General features: G+C 39.4%; 1 protein-coding gene across 3 annotated transcripts in view; it reads left to right on the top strand.

The window, feature by feature from the left end:
• LOC308195738 (uncharacterized protein) overlaps positions 1-20,103 on the top strand; it is a 52,028-nt gene that overhangs the window by 20,323 nt on the left and 11,602 nt on the right. Inside the window, exons 3-4 of one of the 3 annotated variants that reach the window (XM_080593694.1) lie at positions 8,804-8,966; positions 14,379-15,329. In XM_080593694.1, the coding sequence (XP_080449820.1) occupies positions 8,804-8,966; positions 14,379-14,507 (292 nt within the window). In that variant the 3' untranslated portion in view covers positions 14,508-15,329. The remainder of the gene's footprint in view (positions 1-8,803; positions 8,967-14,378; positions 15,330-20,103) is intronic. The other 2 variants (XM_080593695.1, XR_013951786.1) reach the window with 2 other exon arrangements.

The raw sequence follows: 20,103 nt of genomic DNA, 5'->3' as shown, positions 1-20,103 counted from the left end.
AAGCAGCACCACTGGAAAAGTCAACACTGCAGGCAAGAGCCTGGGAATATAGTTGACCTTTATGAACTGATATTCTTTGCCTTGGGTTCATTTGCTTTCATCTCTAAAATAAAACTTCTTTCAGTTTAATGCAGCTTAAGTTGTACAATTAGAAAATGCTGAAAATCATATTATTCTTCTTAGCTGTTGCCTATAAATATAAATTTTCATTATCTACCACAAAAAACTATTTTGTGGTTATATGGCAAAAATACTGTGAGATACTTCTACCTACCTCCTCTCATGATATGCCCATGTTCTCCCTAAAAGGGGACACTTCAACATGCTAGCTAGCGCTCTCTCTTTGCAGTGCAAGAACCAAATGAGTCAGGGAGGCTGGAAGAAAGCTCTTCATTTTTGAAGTTGGTAGAAGTGGTTTCAAGTACCAGCTAAGGGCTTGGATTATATAATAACTGCTGGCACACATCATCATAGGTATTTCACATCTTTCATTTCCTTCAGTTCTTTGAGTATCACAGATTTCAGAGTATAAAAAAGTGATGTGAGCTCTATTATGTGGACAAAGGTCCAAATCACAAAACTCATTCTTTCTCTCTGAATGCCACCCCCATCATCACCACATTGTATAAGGATATTTTCAAGACATAAAATAAAAGAGTGCTTAATACAACATTGTTACAGTTGGATACTATAACAATGACAAAAATCCTACTTGTGAATCTACTCCTTTAAAGTTTGCTTTCTCTCTTCTCTTTTATATTTAGCATATACATATCTCTAGTGTTGTTTAATGTCTCTCTATATGATTACCCTTCTCTAGACATGTGTGGGAGTGTTAGTTGCCTGGTGAAAGCAGATGGCAAGCGAGCTCAGGGTAGAATCCTGTTATCTTTTTTTGTATTATATCTCAACTTTTCTTGATTAATCCTGTGCTAAAGCTAGAGGAGGATCTTTTATTTGCTTGGCCTGACTTCCTCATCCTAAAAAGCACTTTGATTTGCATGGAAGGAATTGCAATGGAAAGATTACACAGAAAGGGATTTATATGAGGGAAAGCTGGTTGAGAAAGCTTCTTTTAAAAAGTCTGGTCCTTTTAGTTTTGTATTATACATTAACTTATTTCCTTACTCTTTTCTGCTATCCTTCTGTGCCACTGGTTTGAAGAAGAAAACGTAGCTTTTTAATATACCATAAAATCTCCAACACATCTCCCCCAGAAATCTGCAGTTTTAAACCTGAGGATAGATCCAAGGAGGAGTTAGATATCTCTGGTCCTGTTGAGAGCTGGGGAAAGGTTAGCAAGCCTGACCTCATTCCTGCTTCCCTCCTGGGGTTTAGCAGAGGACAGGAGGAGTGGAGTCTTTTTGTTGTTGTTTTAGGAAGAAGGTTTTGATGGGGGGTCTGAACTGGCACCAGGGGAATAATATGTAGAAGTAGATAGACCAAACTTTTATTAAAAAAAAAAAAAAAAGATAAGCATTAATCATGAAATCAGATAAATCACCCTCAGATGGAAGAATCAAGGGTCATTTAGTACTCAGAGAAATTTTGGAAAGGCAATCCTATCCTCTTCGTTTCATTTCATTTACCTTTTTCATTTCATTTCAAAGGCAATCCTATCTTTTTCCAGTGTTTTTTGAGGCACTGGAACAGGTTGTCCAGAGAAACTGTGGATGCCTAATCCCTAGAGGTGTTCCTGACCGGGTTAGGCAAGGTCCTAGGCAACCTGATCTAGAGGGCAGCATCCTTGCCCGTGGCAGGGGGATTGGAACTCCATGATCTTTAAGGTCCCTTCCAACCCAAGCCGTTCTATGACTCTATGATTAATCATTAAAAATCCCATGTTAGGTAGTTTTGTTATCGGAGAAAAAAAAAAATGCAGTTTTCCCTCTCTGCTGTTTTTAATGTTGTATTTTGTGTGTGTAATGCCCAGAGACTTAGCTTGTCCTAATTCTTTCTCCAATGTCTGTTATTTCTGATGCTACTGTAAAATGATACTCCTGCACTCTCCAACTTTTTATTGTATATATGACAGAGGAAAGAACAGAAAAGGTGACGAAAGGAATCAAAAGCATTTTGTGTCACAGGTTTGCATAGTACTGAGTCTCGGATTTTGAGTCCTTGCAACTAATAAAAAGCTACTTGCCACAGGAAGATGTTTTTGCTACTCCTGCGGGCCAGTGGTCTACCTCCAAGTTTATACACTTGGTGTCTTCCCCTAGCTGGGTAAAGTATATGTCACTCCATGAGTAAATAGATGTAACATGCATGTTTACACACTGATATGTTTTATGCCACTCCTGGGAAATGTGATTGTCATATTTGTGCCACTAACCTGAAATTCTACTTAATACTGGATATAATTCAATGATATAGTGAAACAGCAGTTTATTCTAGTAAAATGTGAAGAAAAGAAATTAGCTACTGCATGTGAAAATAGACAAGAAGATACAAACTTCATAATTATCTGAGACTTTCACTGAGCTTTAGAACTTCTCTGTTAGGTTCATTTGGCAGAGAGGAAAGGATAATTGTCAAAACTTGTGAGAACAGTGGCCCATTTCTTCCCAAAACAGAACGTCTGCCTAGAACTCTGTTCTTCCTCAGGTAACCTTTTCCTCAGTGGTGATAAATATACTTGCAAAGATTTCCGAACACTTCTAACTTTAATGAGCAGTTCAATCAAGATACTCAGTTATAACACAACATCTAATGAAGTAGACAGAACATTTTTGCACATACAGTTGGGAGGTGTCTTTTCCTATAAACTGGTTAGTGAGAATAAGCATTTCTGAATTGTCAGAACAATTTCATCCAAGTCTATAAGCAGTTATAGCCTGGAATTTTAGAACAACTTAATTATGTGAACATTGCAATGGTAATAAGGAAGACTGCTTATTGCTAGCAGAGATAATACATGATAGGTAATGAGACAAAGCTGGCAGAAAGTAGTAAGCTTGGTCTAGCAAGTTCTGCACTCTGAATCTGCTGTATTTGGAGAAGTGTGGGCATGTAACTCTTTTCATGGTCCTGTGAATGTTTACAGATGGAAGCCATTCTGGGGGTTGCCAAATGGTGATAAAGTGAAGGGATATGCAGGATGCTTTGTGCATCTTCAGGGCAGGACACAAAAGCCATAATTCCTTAAACTGGCGTTTTCATAGAGTTATATTTGACTTAGCCACAGTATCTGTATGTACAGTCTCAAAGAAGTCACCCAGAGTTAAGCAGTGAGTCATCAGAAGCACCCACAGAGGGCAATGGAATTGTGCAGGCTTTTGGTAGAACCACATTTGATTCATTGTCTGTCTTTTTGGCTTATTTCTCTTGTTTCCTATGCACGGCCATCCGCTGCTGTGAGAAATAAACGACTCAACATTCCTGCCTTCTTCCAAGTGGTTCAACATGGCACATGTAGTAATGCTCAGTAGCGAGCCTATTATTTTATTTGCATTCCTCTGCCCAGCTGCTGGTTCTGTACTCCAGGGTCACTGTCAGTGCACAGCCATTTGAATGTGTATGGCATAACTGTGTTTTCAGCGTTTCTTTTCCTCAAAGTGGCCCTTTCTGACTGAAGTCACCAAATACCCCTTGAGCTTTGCACTCCTGGAGTGTGACATTGCCAGCCTCTTCAAAAAGTAACAGCTGTGCAATTTCTGTATCTGTAGATGGCTCTGCTTCAGAAGCATGTGTGAGAAATGGGTCTGACTGCCCTTATTTCATTCTGTCATTGTCTATTGCACTTTGGGAAGCAGACATATTCTTATGCCCTGTATAACATGTCACTGAGCCTATGATTTTCATATTTGTACTGCCCGATGTCACCTTTTCTTCAGTGGTTTTGGAGAGAAGCATGTGCAATGAAGGAAGACTGTCCATTCGTAAAGCGATATTCTTGCTCGGAATCCACGTGAGCACTGTGCCTGTCACACTGGTTTACATGTTAAATGGAAGAAGATACGCTTTTTTCACATCTTTATTGTACCTTTCCGTTTTCATTTTTTCTGAGTTTTGATGGTGCTTAGATTAGCGTATGTTGTAAAACAGCAGTGAAATTCACTGTGCCATGGAGACCACCGTCCAAGAAGCATAATTCTAGACCCTAGCACTCTGACTTAGCATAAGCAGGTGGATACAGCTGCTGCCCCCAGAAATGACAAACATCTTGAGAAATAATGCACAAAACTGAGCAAGAAGACAGTGCAACATACCATTATTCCTGCTAATGCCCAAACTCAGCAGTGGTGGTTGTGAAAGTATGCGGTGAACTGATTGAATCTGCCTGAATGTGTGCAATAGCACCCTTTGCTCATTCAGATGTGGTGATGAAAAACATTCAATTTTTTTCCTCCTTTCCTCCCTCCCTGCCTCCCTCCCTCCCCCTTTGCAGCGTACATTTTTCTGTGCCTTTGTCTTTGCAATTGGCCTTTGCCAAACGAAAACACCTCCCATAATGGTTACACTCAGAAATAATGTTGCAGGCTGTAATAGTCTTTCTATGCAAAAGTAAGCTAATGTTTTTGAAAACGTGTATTCTGCACAAGGCTGGGTAACATGCCAAGGCTTTTTGCCTCTTTGAAAGTGGAACTCTGTGTTATACCCACAGTGGCAAAGCAGCAACAGGTTACCACTGTGAACCAAATTCTCTATGCTTCTTTCAAACCATTTTTTTTTTTGGTACAAATGTTTCTTCCTGGTTATGTCAAACAAAGGTGTCCAGAACTGTGGAATGACTCTATGTGTATACTGCTGATGTGGAGGAGTTTGTTTTATTGTGTTTTACTCTGCTTCTAGTTTTTAAATTTCTTACAGTCAGTGCTCCCTTGCTGAGTTGCTTTATCTCTGAATTTTATAGATGTATCATTAAGGCTAACTTTAGATAGCTTTCTGGTCACACAGAACTGTCAACAGAAACCATCAGATGTATTGTTCAAATCTGCTTTGCTCAGAAAGTTCATCCTCATAACTGTCTGTATCAAAGAATTAATTAGGCTGAACCATGTCACATCTTGCAAATTGCAAATATGGAAATACCATGCAAATTGTACTTTTATAAGTACAGTTTGTATGAGCTATATCTGTGGGCTTCTTTCCCCAGCAAGTCACTGAGTTTGTCAGCCATTCCTCCTAATTTTTGTGCTATGGATTCACAGTATTTTTGGGTCTGGTGGGAATTTTCAGTCACTTCCCAAAATTCCAGATGGGATCATATGAGTCCTTTATTCACCCCTCCATTCCTTATTTGATACTTAGCACAGGACTGGCTGAAGATGCAGGTGAAACAGGTTATTACCTAGGTCTGGGGAAGCATCATAGACCTACTGTCTCCTTTTCCTGTGCCAGGACTCTGTAAAGCCAGACTTCTTGCTGCTGATGCCACTGGAAGATGGCTGTGATCTGTCATGTAGTAGATGTGAGTGTGTGAGGAAGGCAGTCTCCCCAGGGAGCAGATATTACCCTTCTTCACCCTCTCCCTACTTGGCTCTAGTAGGAAGTGTTCCTTCAACAGTGCTCGCCCCCAGTACTCCATCCTGGGGTCCCTGTTTCTGTCATCTCTCTTGGTGCCAAACAGCAGTCACCCAGCCCCATCCCTCCATCATGGGACTGCAGAGTCAGTGTCAGCAGTGCTGCCTGAACCCCCGAGCTTATCACTACGATGCTCTGCTCTTCTGTAACTGACCCACTTCTGGACTGTGGGCATGTCACATCCATTCTCCCTGACTCAGTTTCCCATGCGTAAAATGTGAAATACAGCCCTTTCCTTCTTGAGGGTGTAGTGAAGGCTGGTTAATATCTGATTAATGTTTTCAGAAACAGTGTTAATTATAACCTCTATTCACCCTTTCCCTCCTGTGACAGCACTGTGGAATGTAATCAGTAACAATCAATCACCTAGAAGTAAATAAGCCTAAAAAGCTAAAATGTAACTACTGTGGGTGCTAGAGGGTAAAAATATTAAGAAGAGATGGAAGTGAGCTAGTTTTTTTTTTTTGATGATACTAGTGGAAAAAATCATGGACTACAGGAATGTAAACCATAAATATAGCCCTTGGAAAAATAATTTGGGAAAAAAAACTCACAATGTCTATCTCTGGTGGTCCTAACAAGATGACAGTACAAGAGTGATGATGTAGGAAGGAGCTGAGGGGGAGACTGTTACTATCAAAATCAGGGCTGCTTCTGGAGGTGCAAACAGCATGCTGTTAGTCAAGGTCTAGTACCGTATTTCCAACTTCAAGATGAATCTTGCCCCTGAAGGAGGATTTATTTTTCAGTTCAGTAAAGAACATCTAAACTCATGGCAAATAAGTCTTAACTTAAGGAATCACAGTTCTTTTAAACCTCTCTTACTGTGTATGGACACGTATATTTGTGAATGCAAATACTTTGTCCCTGAAATGAATTTGGTATAAATAGCATGCTTAGGGGAAGTCAGCAGACATTTGCTTATGCAGCAGGGTTTTTGACAAGAAAATACTTCTAATGTGTTTGAAAGAATGTGAAATCCATTTGTCAGCTACTCAGTAAGGTGACTGCTGGAGATACTAAATCTGATTTGATGGTGGTGTACATCTTCTAATTTATTGGAAGCTTACTTCTTTCATAAGGTAAATTATGTATCATTAATCTTGCTGGGAGGCTGGTGTCCTCAAGTTAATTTAGTGATTATTTTCTCAGATAATCTACCTGCTAGGAAAGTATGATTTGATCAATATAGGGAAGTAATCTGGCTATCAGTGATTTATGTACATGCACATGCAGTATGTAGCCCACCACACTTGACCTCTCCTCTCAAAGGCATTCACATTTGTTTTGGGAAGAGAAATATTTTATTTCACATCTTTTGGCACTAGATGTTGATAGCAGCTAAGATTTATAATGGCAAAGGGAATACATTGATTGATTTCCACACTCATCTACCTAAACATTTCTAAGATGTGGGAAATTAGCACTGATTCTTCAATAAGCTCCATGAAGCTAATGCCATGAATCAGTGTGCACTGCAAGAAGAGGGTTGTAATTAGTGTTGGAAGGACCAACTGATTCTTAATTCAGGAAAGCAATTAACCATATGCTTAACTTCAAGCATATTCTATGCCTATGGTAATCAGCTGCCACAAAACTCATGTGCCTTTATGGCAGAGCACTGGAGGCTGAGAGGAAGGTCCAGAGCCTGATCTACTCACCTGTAAATCATGAGGTTGCTGCAAGAAAGGCTGAAGTGGGCGGAAGGTAGTGGACTAAGCTGAGAGAGAGCTTGTGCCTGCCTACCTGCTAGATAACTGTGTTCAGGAGTGCTCCTGCAGTGCAGGGATGCCCTGGAGTTTCACTCAAGACTACTAGGTGGGATGCTGCAGTGTGTCTGGTCAGTGAACTTGGTCTCGGCTACAGCCTTGAGGCCCCTCATGAACACTACAAGGCCAGATACTCTGGTCTAAGGATGCAGCAAAGATGAGATTCGGTGTTTTCCTGTAATGAGTGGCTGCTGAATCAGACCCTGTCCAGCTGTCCCTCAGTCAGCTTCTGGCATTAGCAGTAACCTTCCTTCCAATATGGCTATGTTTCTAACCTGATGGTCCTGTTACGGTAATAAAAAAGGGAGACAGGATCTAGATGAGTTTGGTGGAAACTATAGCTTAAATGAGAAAGTAAAATGGTTTTGAGAAAGTATGGTTCTGCTTGTGTCTTTGCCCCAGCTGTAAGCTTTTGAAAAAGGCCGGGTAAATAAATGTATCTCTGATAAAGTCCATTTTTGCTGCCTTCTGTGAATTTGCTGGTTCCAATTGGAGCTTGGAAATAAAATTAGCAATACTTTCCAGCAGCAGATATTTCTATCATGTTTTTAAGTGAAAGGGATGTTTTGGTTGAAAGTCCCTTCTCAGGAGATTTGCTGCCTGATGAGACAGATAAATTGCTTGTGTAATGCTACGGAAATTAAAAGGCCAATACCTGCTCTCCATTACCTTCATTTATATCTCATAAATGACAGCAGAGCATGGTCTGTTTTCTTATGCCACAGAAGAGTATAGTCCAAAAGTTTAAAGAAATAACTGAACTTTGAATTGTCCATATGGAGTTGATTTTTGAACTTTTAAGGTTTACTTGTCACTGAAGCTAATGTGTTCCAGAAAAAGCTGCCTCCTTTGTGACCTTCTACTCATTTATAATGCCTAACTATTCTACTCTATTCCATTTTTTATTTCACACCTCTCACCTTCGTATTTGGATGCCATTGGGATGAACGCCTTGAAAAGTGATTGAATTCAAAAGACTCCAACTTTCTCCCTAACTTTAGTTTTATAGAAACCTATTTTTTGCTCCAGCTAGCTGGCCTCTTGGAGATTGCTTTCTGACTGTAACCTGGGAACACTGCAGCCTATTATCCTACAGGATCAAAGGACATGTTTTTTTTTGCAGTGGAGTCTTTTCTAATCTTATATCAACCATAGTATCTGAGAATCTGCACACAGAAGCTGAACCCACTGGGGCTTTATGATGCAAAGGGTTATTTCATTACTTTTTCACCTTAGAAGACCTTGCTTGAAAGATGGCTTGGGCTTGAGACATAACGGGATAAAAATGTGTATGTCACTTTGAGATATATAGACAACAGATGTTATACAGCCCCCTGCTTCCTACTGTAAGGAGCACGTAGAAAAGTCTTACATTCAAACAAATGCCTGAGTTACCTGGGTGCTTACAGGATCAGCTGGTGTTCACTTACATCCAAAACCCCTTTGATCCTCAAAACTCCTCTGTACTTGCTTTAGGCTCTTAAATTTTCCTCAACAAAGTTTTCTAGGAAACTAATATCTCCCAGCATGGTCATGCCTAGCAGTGCACTGAACGGAGGGTCACCTGTCCTGGGATCAGAAGTACAGCCGTTCCTTCACGTGACTGCTCTGTATGGTCTAACGCAAGAGGTATTCCTGGAATACAGTAAGCACGTGGATCCCTGCACCAAGGTGGATGTTTTACCCTGCATGCTTTTATCCAATGACTTAGTCATGAGAGCTGTCACTTCAGAGACAGAGAAAATTAATCTCAGTCTCCTATGCCTGGGAAGATGTGAAGCTGCATCTCCCACGCTAATTGTCCATCTATCAGTCTATCAAATATTGTGGGATGAATAATCTTTTTTTCCCTTGAAACTATACCAGTTCGTATAGCAAAATTATTGACTGTGAAAATCTGGATGGGAAAAAAGGAGGATATTACTTCCCCACAATTACAAAGCTACAAGGGAAATGTGAGAGATATTTTGCTTCAGTTAACCTTATGTGTATATTTACTGAAATTATACAGTCACTGGAACCCAGGTCTGCCCTTTGCCAGATGGGTGGCACAACCGTCTGTGTTTCTGTGCAGTCCCTCAGACAGCAAAAGCCCTAAAATGTTGGTGTTACAATGCTTGATTCTGGTTGCAAGGGCCAACTCCCTTTGAGAATTTAGCACTGACTTTTGCAATAGCTGGATGTTTTATAGTTAGTAATTATGGAAATTATCTATTATAATTTGCATTTCGATATACTCCATTCTCTTAGGTGAGTAATGATAGCTCAGGATTTAATTATCACAAATGCATAGCCTTCCTGCCTCCAATTTTAGTCTGTTCTGCTACACCTGTCTCTCATCTGCTATGCTCATCTCAGTTGCAATATGAATGGAATGTATTTGTCTTCTCTACCTTTTCATTCCTAAGATTTCTTTCCTTGGTGTCAGTGGCTGTTTTGTTCCCTGAGCTCTTTCAGTTTGTTACACCAGTCTGTAAAACTTCTTAGAAGCTACACATTTTTTTTTCCTTGATGTTGTTTTGCCTTAATTTAAAAATTTTAAAAAATATAAATAAATAAAACTATGTTAGCCTTATTTATTTTAAGCAATATCTCTTGCCTCCTGCGGCCTTTATTTTTATAAACCTTTTTTTTTTTTATAAAACTTTTATATTTTTTTTATAAACCTTGGATGCAAAGCAAATGGAAAAGTAACCCTAAATGAGAAGCTGCCAACAACACAGGATGGAAATTCTTTGGTTTTGTGAGAAATTCTGAACTTGTACGCTTGCAGCTAGGTCAAATCTGGGGATGAAAAAAGTCTGTCATTGAAATATTTTTTGGCCCTCTATCTTGTTAAACCTCTCAACTCCATTTTCTTCTCAGCCTGGCAGTCCTACAAAGGCAATGTTTTGATTCTCTCCTGTTTGTTGCTCTTGTGCTTCGCTTAGTAGTGCTGATTGATGTACAATTTATGAAACATTTTTTAAAGTTTCAAACAGAGGCAATTCCAGCTCAAAATAGCTGGATGTTTGAAACTCTCCAAATACGTATTGAATTTTGTGATGTTGTCAGTACTTGCTGAATACCAATGGACTAATCAACCTCTGTGTTGCAGTGGTGAAAGAAACATTCTTGAGATCCTAAGGTAAACAAGTATTGGTTGCAACTGTTAAGCAATACGTGCAGTTCTTAGAGTGTGGCACAAAAGAAGGCAGTAACAACAATCATATTATTTGTGTCTACTTATATTCCTTTCCTAAACTGGAATACAGATAGGAAACCTGTTTGTAAGTGGCATCCTTAGCAGTTGCCAAAGAATAAAATTTTGAAGCTAAACTTCTTTGCTGAAATGACGTCCAAGACTAATTCATCTGTCACGTGGCGTCCTACTTCTTGACACAGCTGTTTATGGGAGACCCCTCAGGGGTACAGTCACTGGAAGTGATTGGTGTACAAAGGAAATCCTGGCATACTGGGGTTAGGAAATACAGTCTCTGTGTGGAAGTTCTTGCTGGGAGGCATATGTCTTATTCAAACTTGCTAGGCTATATATTGTGAAATCTGGAAAGGAACAGGAGTATGATTATGAAAAGGAAGCTGGATATCTAAGAACAAACAAGCAGCAATTTTCCTGGGATACGGCATTGTAAGTGCAGAGCACACAATGCTAGTCAGGTGAAAGGTGGTATTAGCTGTTTAAAATCAGCTGAATTTAATAAGTCAAACAGCACGTTTGTGGAAAAACGTGATTTTCTTCTCAAATTAGGTTGGGCAGCAGGTTCCTCTGTAATGAATTCCAGAGCAATGCCAGCCTTCAGCCATTAGTGTTGGGCTGACGGATTTACCGCGTATTGCCATGTTGAGCCTTCTGTATTTGCTGTGAATAATGCTTACAGTTTTCAGAGTCTGGGAAAATTTGGAGCTGTCTTACACCAGATGTGGAGGCACTGGTAATTTAAGTTAGTGTATGAGTCCAAGCTATAATATGTCTATGTAGTGGACAAGGAGTGGAAGGAATGAAAAAGTTCTCAGGGTGGTGGTGTAACATTGGTATCTTCCTCCACCCCTCTTCCTCTCTGAGCTGTTAATGTGGATGAATGGTAATAATATGAGCACTACACTGCTGGTTCAGATGCAACATCCTGTCTTGTCAGCAACCCTGCTGAGAGCAGTAGGCCGCTATGAGCACAGATGAATTCCCACTTTGTTAGGGTCTCATAAAAAATATTAGCAACCTTCACAGTCCCAATATCTATGATTTAATTTCAAGATGCTCAGTGGTCTGAGCCCAGGATATCCCAAAAGTCACCTAAAACTTTAGGATGAGGATAGTCAAAGGCTTCTTTCCTCTACTATGAATAAATTTTCCTCAGCAAGAGTGAAACTTGCATGTATTGGAAGTAGAACTGTAGCTGGCTCAGACTGTGGTCATGGTAGATCTTAAAACCATCTCAAATATCAATACAATTCATACAGGTGTGCTGCTTGACTGCCTGTGGTGAGACAGCTGAAACACTGAGAACATACAATAAGTAACTAGAAAATAAAACAGCATGAAAACCTTATCTTCTCTGAAAACCATATCTTCTCTGAATAGTAAAGCAAGAAAGAGAATCTTATGTGATGGGTGGCAGTCATTACTTAAGATGCTTCTAGAGCACACTGCAAAGCTATGGTAGAAGAGAAAATTTAAGAATCTGAATGACATAATCTCTCATTTCCCTTCTATTTCCATTTCCAGTGCTTAGTGTTAAAGTATGTTCTGATGGGAAGAAGACCACTTATTCGCTTTTATAAAATAAGGTATTCTTTTCTGGGATGATAGTTTTACTCCATCTCTTACTCTCTGGACTATGACTAAATGCCAGCTGGTAGTGGGTCTTTGCAGTGGTAACACTGCACTCCCACTGAACTGGGACTTCATGACTCCCAGTTCAGAAAATACTGCTTCCTAAACTAGACCGGGTGCAGAGAAAAAAATCATTCAAGAAAGCAGGATTCCGGAATCTGAGGAATTTGAGATTCCAAGCTATCTGCATTCAGAGTCTGCAGAGGACAGACTCAGCCTTGAAAACACAGCCAATGTGCTCTTACACAAGTATGCGATGCAGCAAGAGCCTGAGCTGCTGCACAGCAAAGAGAATTGCACATGCAGAGGCTAGGAAAGCCTGAGGAAAATGGTAACTAATGAGTGTATCCCAGAAGAGAAGAATGAACCCATGCTAGGTTCTTTTCAGCTTGCAGTAGAGATATATAATCCAATATTTTCAGGAGATCTCTAATCCCATAAGATCACGGCTAGGTTAGACGAGATCCAAGCACAAAGGATATTGAATTAAAAGGTAATTGAAAAGAGAATGGAGGAAGCTGAAGCCAAAGCCTCAACAGAAACTGCTTTTGTTCTTGTACCCTTAGGCCAGAGTCAGTGCTCTTTCCTGATAATAAAAAGTAAACAAAATAAAATGTGACAAGGCTTTCCTCTTGACGGATGGGTGAAATTGAAATACATCCTACTTATGTTGCAGTTTCAAAGGAGCTAGAAGTCCTTTCCCTATTCCAGCCACCAAATCATTGTGAACTCTTAAACATACATCTTTTCAGTTTTCCCACCTGTAAAATGGGGACAATTACATTCTTTTTACACATTTTTTTTTTAGCAGCTCATAAGAAGTGAAATTTCCTGTAGACCTTGCAATGGAGCAAATTGAATGTAAACACTTTTTTATGTTATTGAAGTTCTCACAAGGTTGATGGGATAAAGATAAGCACTATGCTTATGTTGCTGGTGAACAGAGACATACAAATTCTGTATGACTTTGCTTGGTATAAGAACTATGAAAGTCAGTCTCCCAGGGAAGGTTCAAACTGTCTCCAGGCACACTGTGGCCTGGGAGAGCTCCCTGAAAAGTGGACTCATGTTCTGTATCTGTCTAATTTTAAAGTATATAAATATTCAATGTTTCTACCCCATCTAGATAGAAGAAGTGTGTATCTATTGTCATGAACACTGAACTGAATTTCAAGCTAGGCAAACAGAGGTGAAAATACAGAAACAAACCTCAGTATATCTTACATCTGGTTAATCGCTGTAGAAAAGAAAGCCATGTCTCTGCAGCCTCTTCAGTCTGCTCCTCTGGCAGCATGAGGTTTCTCTATTTTTGCCATCTCCCTCACACTGGAGCTGATATTGCTCAGCTTAGAATAAGCCAACAGGCAAACTCCAGACTTGTAAAATAGCATTTACAGCAATGGCAGAAATACATTTAATAACAGCTGGTTTTGTAGTTATGCTAAGTTTTGGTATCCCGTGTCTGCTTCCGAGTAATGTCTGCAAGTCACCTAGAACTTTTTCTTTTTAAATCATGTTCAGCTATTAACTACCATGTCCTGATAATTATATCTCTTCCTGGAAAAATCTCAGAGAGCTTTACCTCCATGAAAAATGAAAGATCACATTTAAGCCATTCAACATGTAGCTTTGCTTTTATGTATTCAAACACAGCTAATGTCTGAATCAAAAACCAGATACTCAGTTTCCTTTTTGCTGTCATCACTTGCTCTAACGCATCCAGAACAGAATTTCAGTCCACTGCTATGCTGTTAAGACAATTAGACAATTTCTGCCAGAAAATAAAGATGCGTTGTTGTTGTTATGTCCTTTGTTTGGTGGTGTTTGTTTATTTTTTTTATCTATGTGTGGTAAAAGAAACAGTCTTGATTTTTTTTTTCAGGGCAAATTGTATAATATGAATCTGCTTTTCTTTTTCAAAACTGCATCCATTTGTTTTGCTTTGTCATTAGCAAATCTTGCCTCAGAACTTCTAAGTATTGATTCAGTTTCTGTTAGTAGTGTCTGAGCCTGGTTGGCACACGAGGTGCTATTACAAAGTGAGATGAGAGAGATCCATTACAGAGTGAGACAAGTTGGGCTTCTCCAGCTTTTGTGACCTCAGAGAAGCATGGATGGATAGAACAGGATCGGACTTTCTGTACTACAGCAGTTGCTTCTTCACATCAAAAGCTGCAATATGTTACATTAGGGTAGTGCACAGGCAGCGTGATGCCATGAGGAATATTACTTTTTTTTTCTTTTTCTTTCAGAATTCCACTATGTGGCTTGTGGCACGACCTCTTACACGTCTCCTGCATTTCAGCTTACTGGTCTCCTTGGCACTCTGCTTGTCCCAGACAGAAAAACCCCAGATTCCTTTTGATCTTTCTGATGGATGAGGCATTCCAAGCATTATGAGCATTATTAAGGATACTGAATCAGTGGAAAAATTTCTTATTATTGATTTAAATACAATATCAGTTTCTGCATAATCCAAATATTCTGAAGAAAAAGCTGATTAAGACATTTTGTTCTGGCTTTGCTCATCTTCAAAGATATAAATTATAGTAATGTACAGGTAAATGATGTAATTATTGTAATGTATATTATATGCATGAAACATATTTTAAGTTTGTTCAGCAGGCCTAAATGGAATCATTTCAATACTTTCAACTGCACTTTTTATCACCTTTTGACAGTTGTGTCTTGTGTTGGACCTTTTAAATATGCACCTCTTCATGTCTGTTTGTGGCTGAGTAATCTGCACCTCACACCCTCCTCCTTTGGTTTGGGGAGCTGGATGTAAGTCCCCATGGGACTCTCTTGCTCCTATTACTAGGGCTGTGTAATGAACCTCTGGAAGGAGTTTTTCTGATTTTTTTGGATGTAAGTTTGTAAAATCTGCCTAAGCTCCATGCCACAGTAGTGGTGTCTTGGTACCCATTTCTACATTGCAAATTTGTTTATAGCCCAGCTATTTAAAATGGTGCACTATGTAAATGCTGTTGGTTGCTATCAGCATGTTTGGATGGATAACTAAAATGTTGAGAGTTGTATATTAAAAAGGTCCTGTTATGAGTTAGTTGGAACTGGTTGCAGTGTTGCAGAAGTGAATGACTTGCTGTACAAACCTGAGGGGAGCTGCTTTGAAGAAAGGAGACCTGTTAGACTTCTGGATTCTGGTGATTCCTGAACAGCGTACCCAAATCAAAATATACCAGGTCAGAAAAAAGGGGTGATATTCATAAATTCATTTATCTACACTGTGGGATAGTTATATAACTTTTATAAGTGTGGAAATCTCATCTATACGTGGAGCTTAGTATTCACTGCTAAACTCAAGGCTATTGGCAAACTTTGATCAGTCAGTCGTGGTGTAAACTCCATTAACTGTATTGACTAAATTTTCAGTGATTCCATTGAGGTTCCAAACAACAAAGCTGGAGTTATTAACATGTGGTCAGATAACTCTAAGCCCCTTTGTTTCTTAGAAGAGATGTATTGCATCTGCCAGATCATAAAATCCAGTGCTGCACAGATCCTTCAAACTTTCTTGAAGGTTGCTGCTTATATTCAGCAGAGGATTTCAAAGAACTTTATAGGCATGCATTGTGTGTAAAAATAATACCATTATAATATGACAGAGTAGTAACTGTAGTAGCACTAAGAGGTTGATATTATAACTGTTTCCATTGATGCAGTTGCTGGAAATGCACATATAAATGGTTGTAATTTTATGCATAAAGGAAAAGATATAAAATAGCCCAAATACTGCATGGAAATCAGAGCCTGAACCAATGAAATCTGAGTATTATGGTTGTTACGTTGCCAATGTTTGGCAGCTTGAGTGATATGCTATATGGGGGACCTGAGGCTAAAAACTGTTAGGGTTAAATTCTGCAAAGACTCTGTCAGGCAACCCTACTCATAGTTCCTTTTCTATTCTGTGGACTCGAAAGCACACAAGCAGATGTTCAGTTTCCTGGAATCTCATAGGTACTCAAGGTAGTAGATATATCTTGCAGACAAGTATATTTGCCATTTGCATGCTGCACTGTATCAGCTTTTCTTTCCTTGGTATGCACTATGCAAAAAATCCTCAGCTCTCAAAGATCAGAGAAGTTAATTTGCTTGAAGGAATGGAAAGAAATGGTGACAAAACTGAAAACATGGCTGGGAATCCAAGCCCTCGGACACCGTCACAATAACTTTTTGATAGCATACCTTTCAGAAACAGCTCCAGTGCCACACGTTCTCCACTCTTTTTAGGAGAGAAGCTGTCTGCCAGGCTGAAAGAAGTTCAATTAAAAAGTAAAAACAATCAGCTCTTTATGATTTCTTTCAGGAAAGCTAACGACATATCTCAAATTTTCATACTTGTGTAGCTGAAACTGGTTAATTTTGCTCCATATAAAACAAGAAATCAAGAGCCTGACAGTAATGAAACATTCACTTTATTTATCTTTTTACAAGGCAGATAATTAGTAATTTTATGGTTGAAAAAGCTTATTCTTAAACCTTGCATGAGGATGTTATTGCTAGACCTATTCTGATGTCACCTTTATGAAAAAATGTGTAACTTGTTCTGAATCTGTTCCCTTCTGAAGGGGGAAGTATCCTTCAAAACAAACAAATTGGGAAACTTGTTTCATAAGATTTATAAGTCTTGTAAATTTGCTCCTTAAAGCTATCACCACAGCTAAAAACAAAAGGAAAGGAACTGCATAATCTCACAGTAAGTTTATGTTTCACATAACTGGCCCTTCTCTTAAAGTCCTGTACATCTTTTCCCTTTTGAGAAAAAAAATGTCCTGTCTTAACCATTCTCTCCAGTAGTAGCTCTTCCTGTAGCATGTTGCACAGAGAGTTCATTGCTACTGGTTTGGGTAGACTTGTTTGCAATGGAGTCCCAGCTCTTACACAAAGATACAGAAATGACTGTTCAGGTGAATCCCTTTTTTTCCAAATACAGCTCATGAGCCAGGTCCTGTCTGACAAAAAGAGTGCTAGAATTCACCTCTGTGAGTGTCTACTGAAAAGGCTTAAATAACTTTTATTTGTGACCTTCTCCCCTGTAATCTCTCCCTGAAACCTGAGAAACTGCATCCTCCAGGACTTCATGACAAGCCTTAATTTTCTCCTTTGTTTTTTTCCATGCCAAGGAAATAAGTCCAAGGGGATGCAACATAAAGTGTTATCAGAGGGGAAAAAAGGAATCAAAGTAAATAATCATGATAGGAAAATATGAATAAATTCCCACCAGGGGATCCTAAACTACAAAGAGTTGAAGGGGTATCTGGTTATTATTTTTCTCCCCTTAAGAGCTGGGTTTAAGAGCTGATGGTTTCAGCTTGGAGAACACCAACCTCTGAGCAAATTTTAATGCATATGCCATATTCAGAACCCAGTGCTTTTTGATATTTGAACAGCGGGCTGCTCAGGGGGAATCCAAGCTGCTTTGGAGCTGCTTGTTTTGTCTCTCAGCAGATGGTTGTGTTCTCCTTCCCAAACCAAACAGCTCTCTAGGATTTTTGAAAAGACAAATATTTAATGAAATTACATTTGCAAACTGAATGTAACTTAATAGCCTTGCAGATTTTGTTGACCTGTGCAACACATTTTTTCTTGCCAAAAAACGGAAGGTTTGCTAGTATGCCTACTGTCTGAATGCCTAGAGTGCCTACTGTCAGAGCTTGCTATGTTGGAAATGAGGGCTCAGTCACAGCCATAGAGGTGTTTCCTGTGGCTCTGTACTAACAAGGGCAAGTTCTACTTCTGGGGTTTAACTGAAAACTCTTTAATCTCAAAGTGGTAGTCTAATGCTTAAGCTGAAGGAGACTCTCCCTTAACTGCTTGCAGCCAGTAGTTTAAAGGCTAGGTTTTGATATCTATTATACCTGTGTACATCCAGTCCTTCAGTAGAATGACCCCATGAACAAAATCTCTTCCTCATCCCTCCTTTTGACATGACGCCTGGCCCTGAGCTTTTTGACATCAAGAGATGTTTGAGGATTGTTCTTTTAAATTTGTCTCCTCAGTGGTGTGCTTGCTCACAGGCACCAGCCCAGCCCAGCCCGTACGTGACAGATGTTGTGGCTGCAGGCTGTAAAGCACAAGCAGCACTATGATATGTAGATACCTTATTTTGATTAAGGCACTGAAACACTCACTCCTGCCAATTTGAATTGGAGATTATGTACTTGAAACTTTGTAGATCTGGGCCTGAAAGACAACTAATGGCCAACCCTGCAAACCCCAAAATGCGTGCAAAAGAGTAAAGTATTATTTCTTGCCAGCAACTTCTAATGCAGCTGTGCAGATCTATCACAAGCCACAGCACACCAAACTTGGTCAATTTCTTGTTCACAAGAGTAATTTCTATGACGACCTCCATTAAACTGAATTGTGGAATGTTTCAGCTTTTCACAGCTTGGACATATCTTATAAATTACAGGAGTCAGGACCTGTTATATCATCATAACAGCTTCCCTGCAGGAAGAGGATTGAAACAAATCTCTTCAATACAGTGGAGATCATTTTATGCTCCAGAATATCAGCATGAAGTAGACTCTTTAAAATGATACTATGACTTTAAAGATTTTTCCTTTGTCGTTTCCTTGTAGTGTTCCTCCAGTTGTTTTCCCAATGCCAAACTGCTATGCTCTACAAGGGCCACATGCTGCCCCTATGAGAGATGAAGTTTAGTGCTCCTGCTGCATATGCAACTAGCCTGTATTGAGGAATCTTCGATTTTGAGTTGAAAAGGACCCCTATTGCCTCCATGAACAATTAAACCTCAAAATCTGTTTGTCTCTCTCTCTCTCTCTCTCTCTCTCCCCCTTGTATCACCCCTAAGGAGAAAAATAACACTTCAGGGCTTTCCCATGCAAAACTCCCTATAAAAAACTCCCTATAATTAACTGAGTTGGTCCAAAATGGACAGGAATCTTTTTTATTTTTTTGTTTGTTTGTTTGTTTTGAGGATATATTCTTTTTTTGCTTAGAAGCCGTATCATGAGAAAAAAAAATATGATAGCACTGAGTACCAAGGTCTGGCAACACTGACATTTGAAAGTCTTTGTATCTATACTGACTGAATGAGAATTTTGATTGTATTTAATATAATGTGGTACAAGCCCTAGTAGGGCATACAGAACCGTGTGTAATTTTCTGAATTAAGATATCCATTTTAAACAAAGCTTGTCTTAAATGAAATTTCATCAGAAGTTTGAGAATCAGCAATATAGCTACTCATACATGAGAAATAAAAGTTAAAGTAGAGTAGAAATTTGGGAAGTTGACTGAACAACATTAATTGTCACGCTGAGGAGTGTAAAAATGTAATGGCATAAGCGGAGACATGGAAGTTAGATTAAAAAATCTGACTGCTACCTTTGGTGCTTTTACGTGGTCATCAGCCATGACGTTCAGGTGCTATATCAATAGTTTGACAGATGTGAAAGACTGCCATTTCAGCAAAGAGTGGTATTTATAAACCTGGAATAGCTACACTGATTTTTCTGGATTTAATTCAAATTCACACCTGCTTTTCTCTATGAGCCAGTGTGAATACTTAAATCTTTTGAAGAGCATTGCTTTGGAGTCCGGTCTTTGGCTACAACTGATCAAAGCAGCTTTCATGAGAAAGCACGTAGCACGTAAATGAAAGAGCCAAGAGTTTGTTGTATGGACTGGTGCATGCAGAAGCTCCCTGCTCTCAGAAAAACAGCCTGTGGCACTCTTGTTAAGTGACTACCAGTGCCAAGGTTCGTGACGGGTCCGTGGAGTACAAACTAATTATCTCCAACAATTGTGTCTGCTTATTTCTCGCATGAACGGATAACATCTTCAGTGGAACTGGTCACATATCATCGCTCAGGTTTAAGGGCTGTTGATTGGATAGTGGATGTTTTGTGGCTATTCATAAAGAGGAAGAGTAAAAATATGGCCAGTTTTGCATTTTATAACTGCGTCTGCAGTTCCAGGATAATTACC

The sequence above is a fragment of the Anser brachyrhynchus genome, assembly GCF_964034855.1.
Source record: "Anser brachyrhynchus genome assembly, chromosome: 5".
NCBI lineage: Eukaryota > Metazoa > Chordata > Aves > Anseriformes > Anatidae > Anser > Anser brachyrhynchus.
This window is presented reverse-complemented; position numbering and strand designations above follow the sequence as displayed.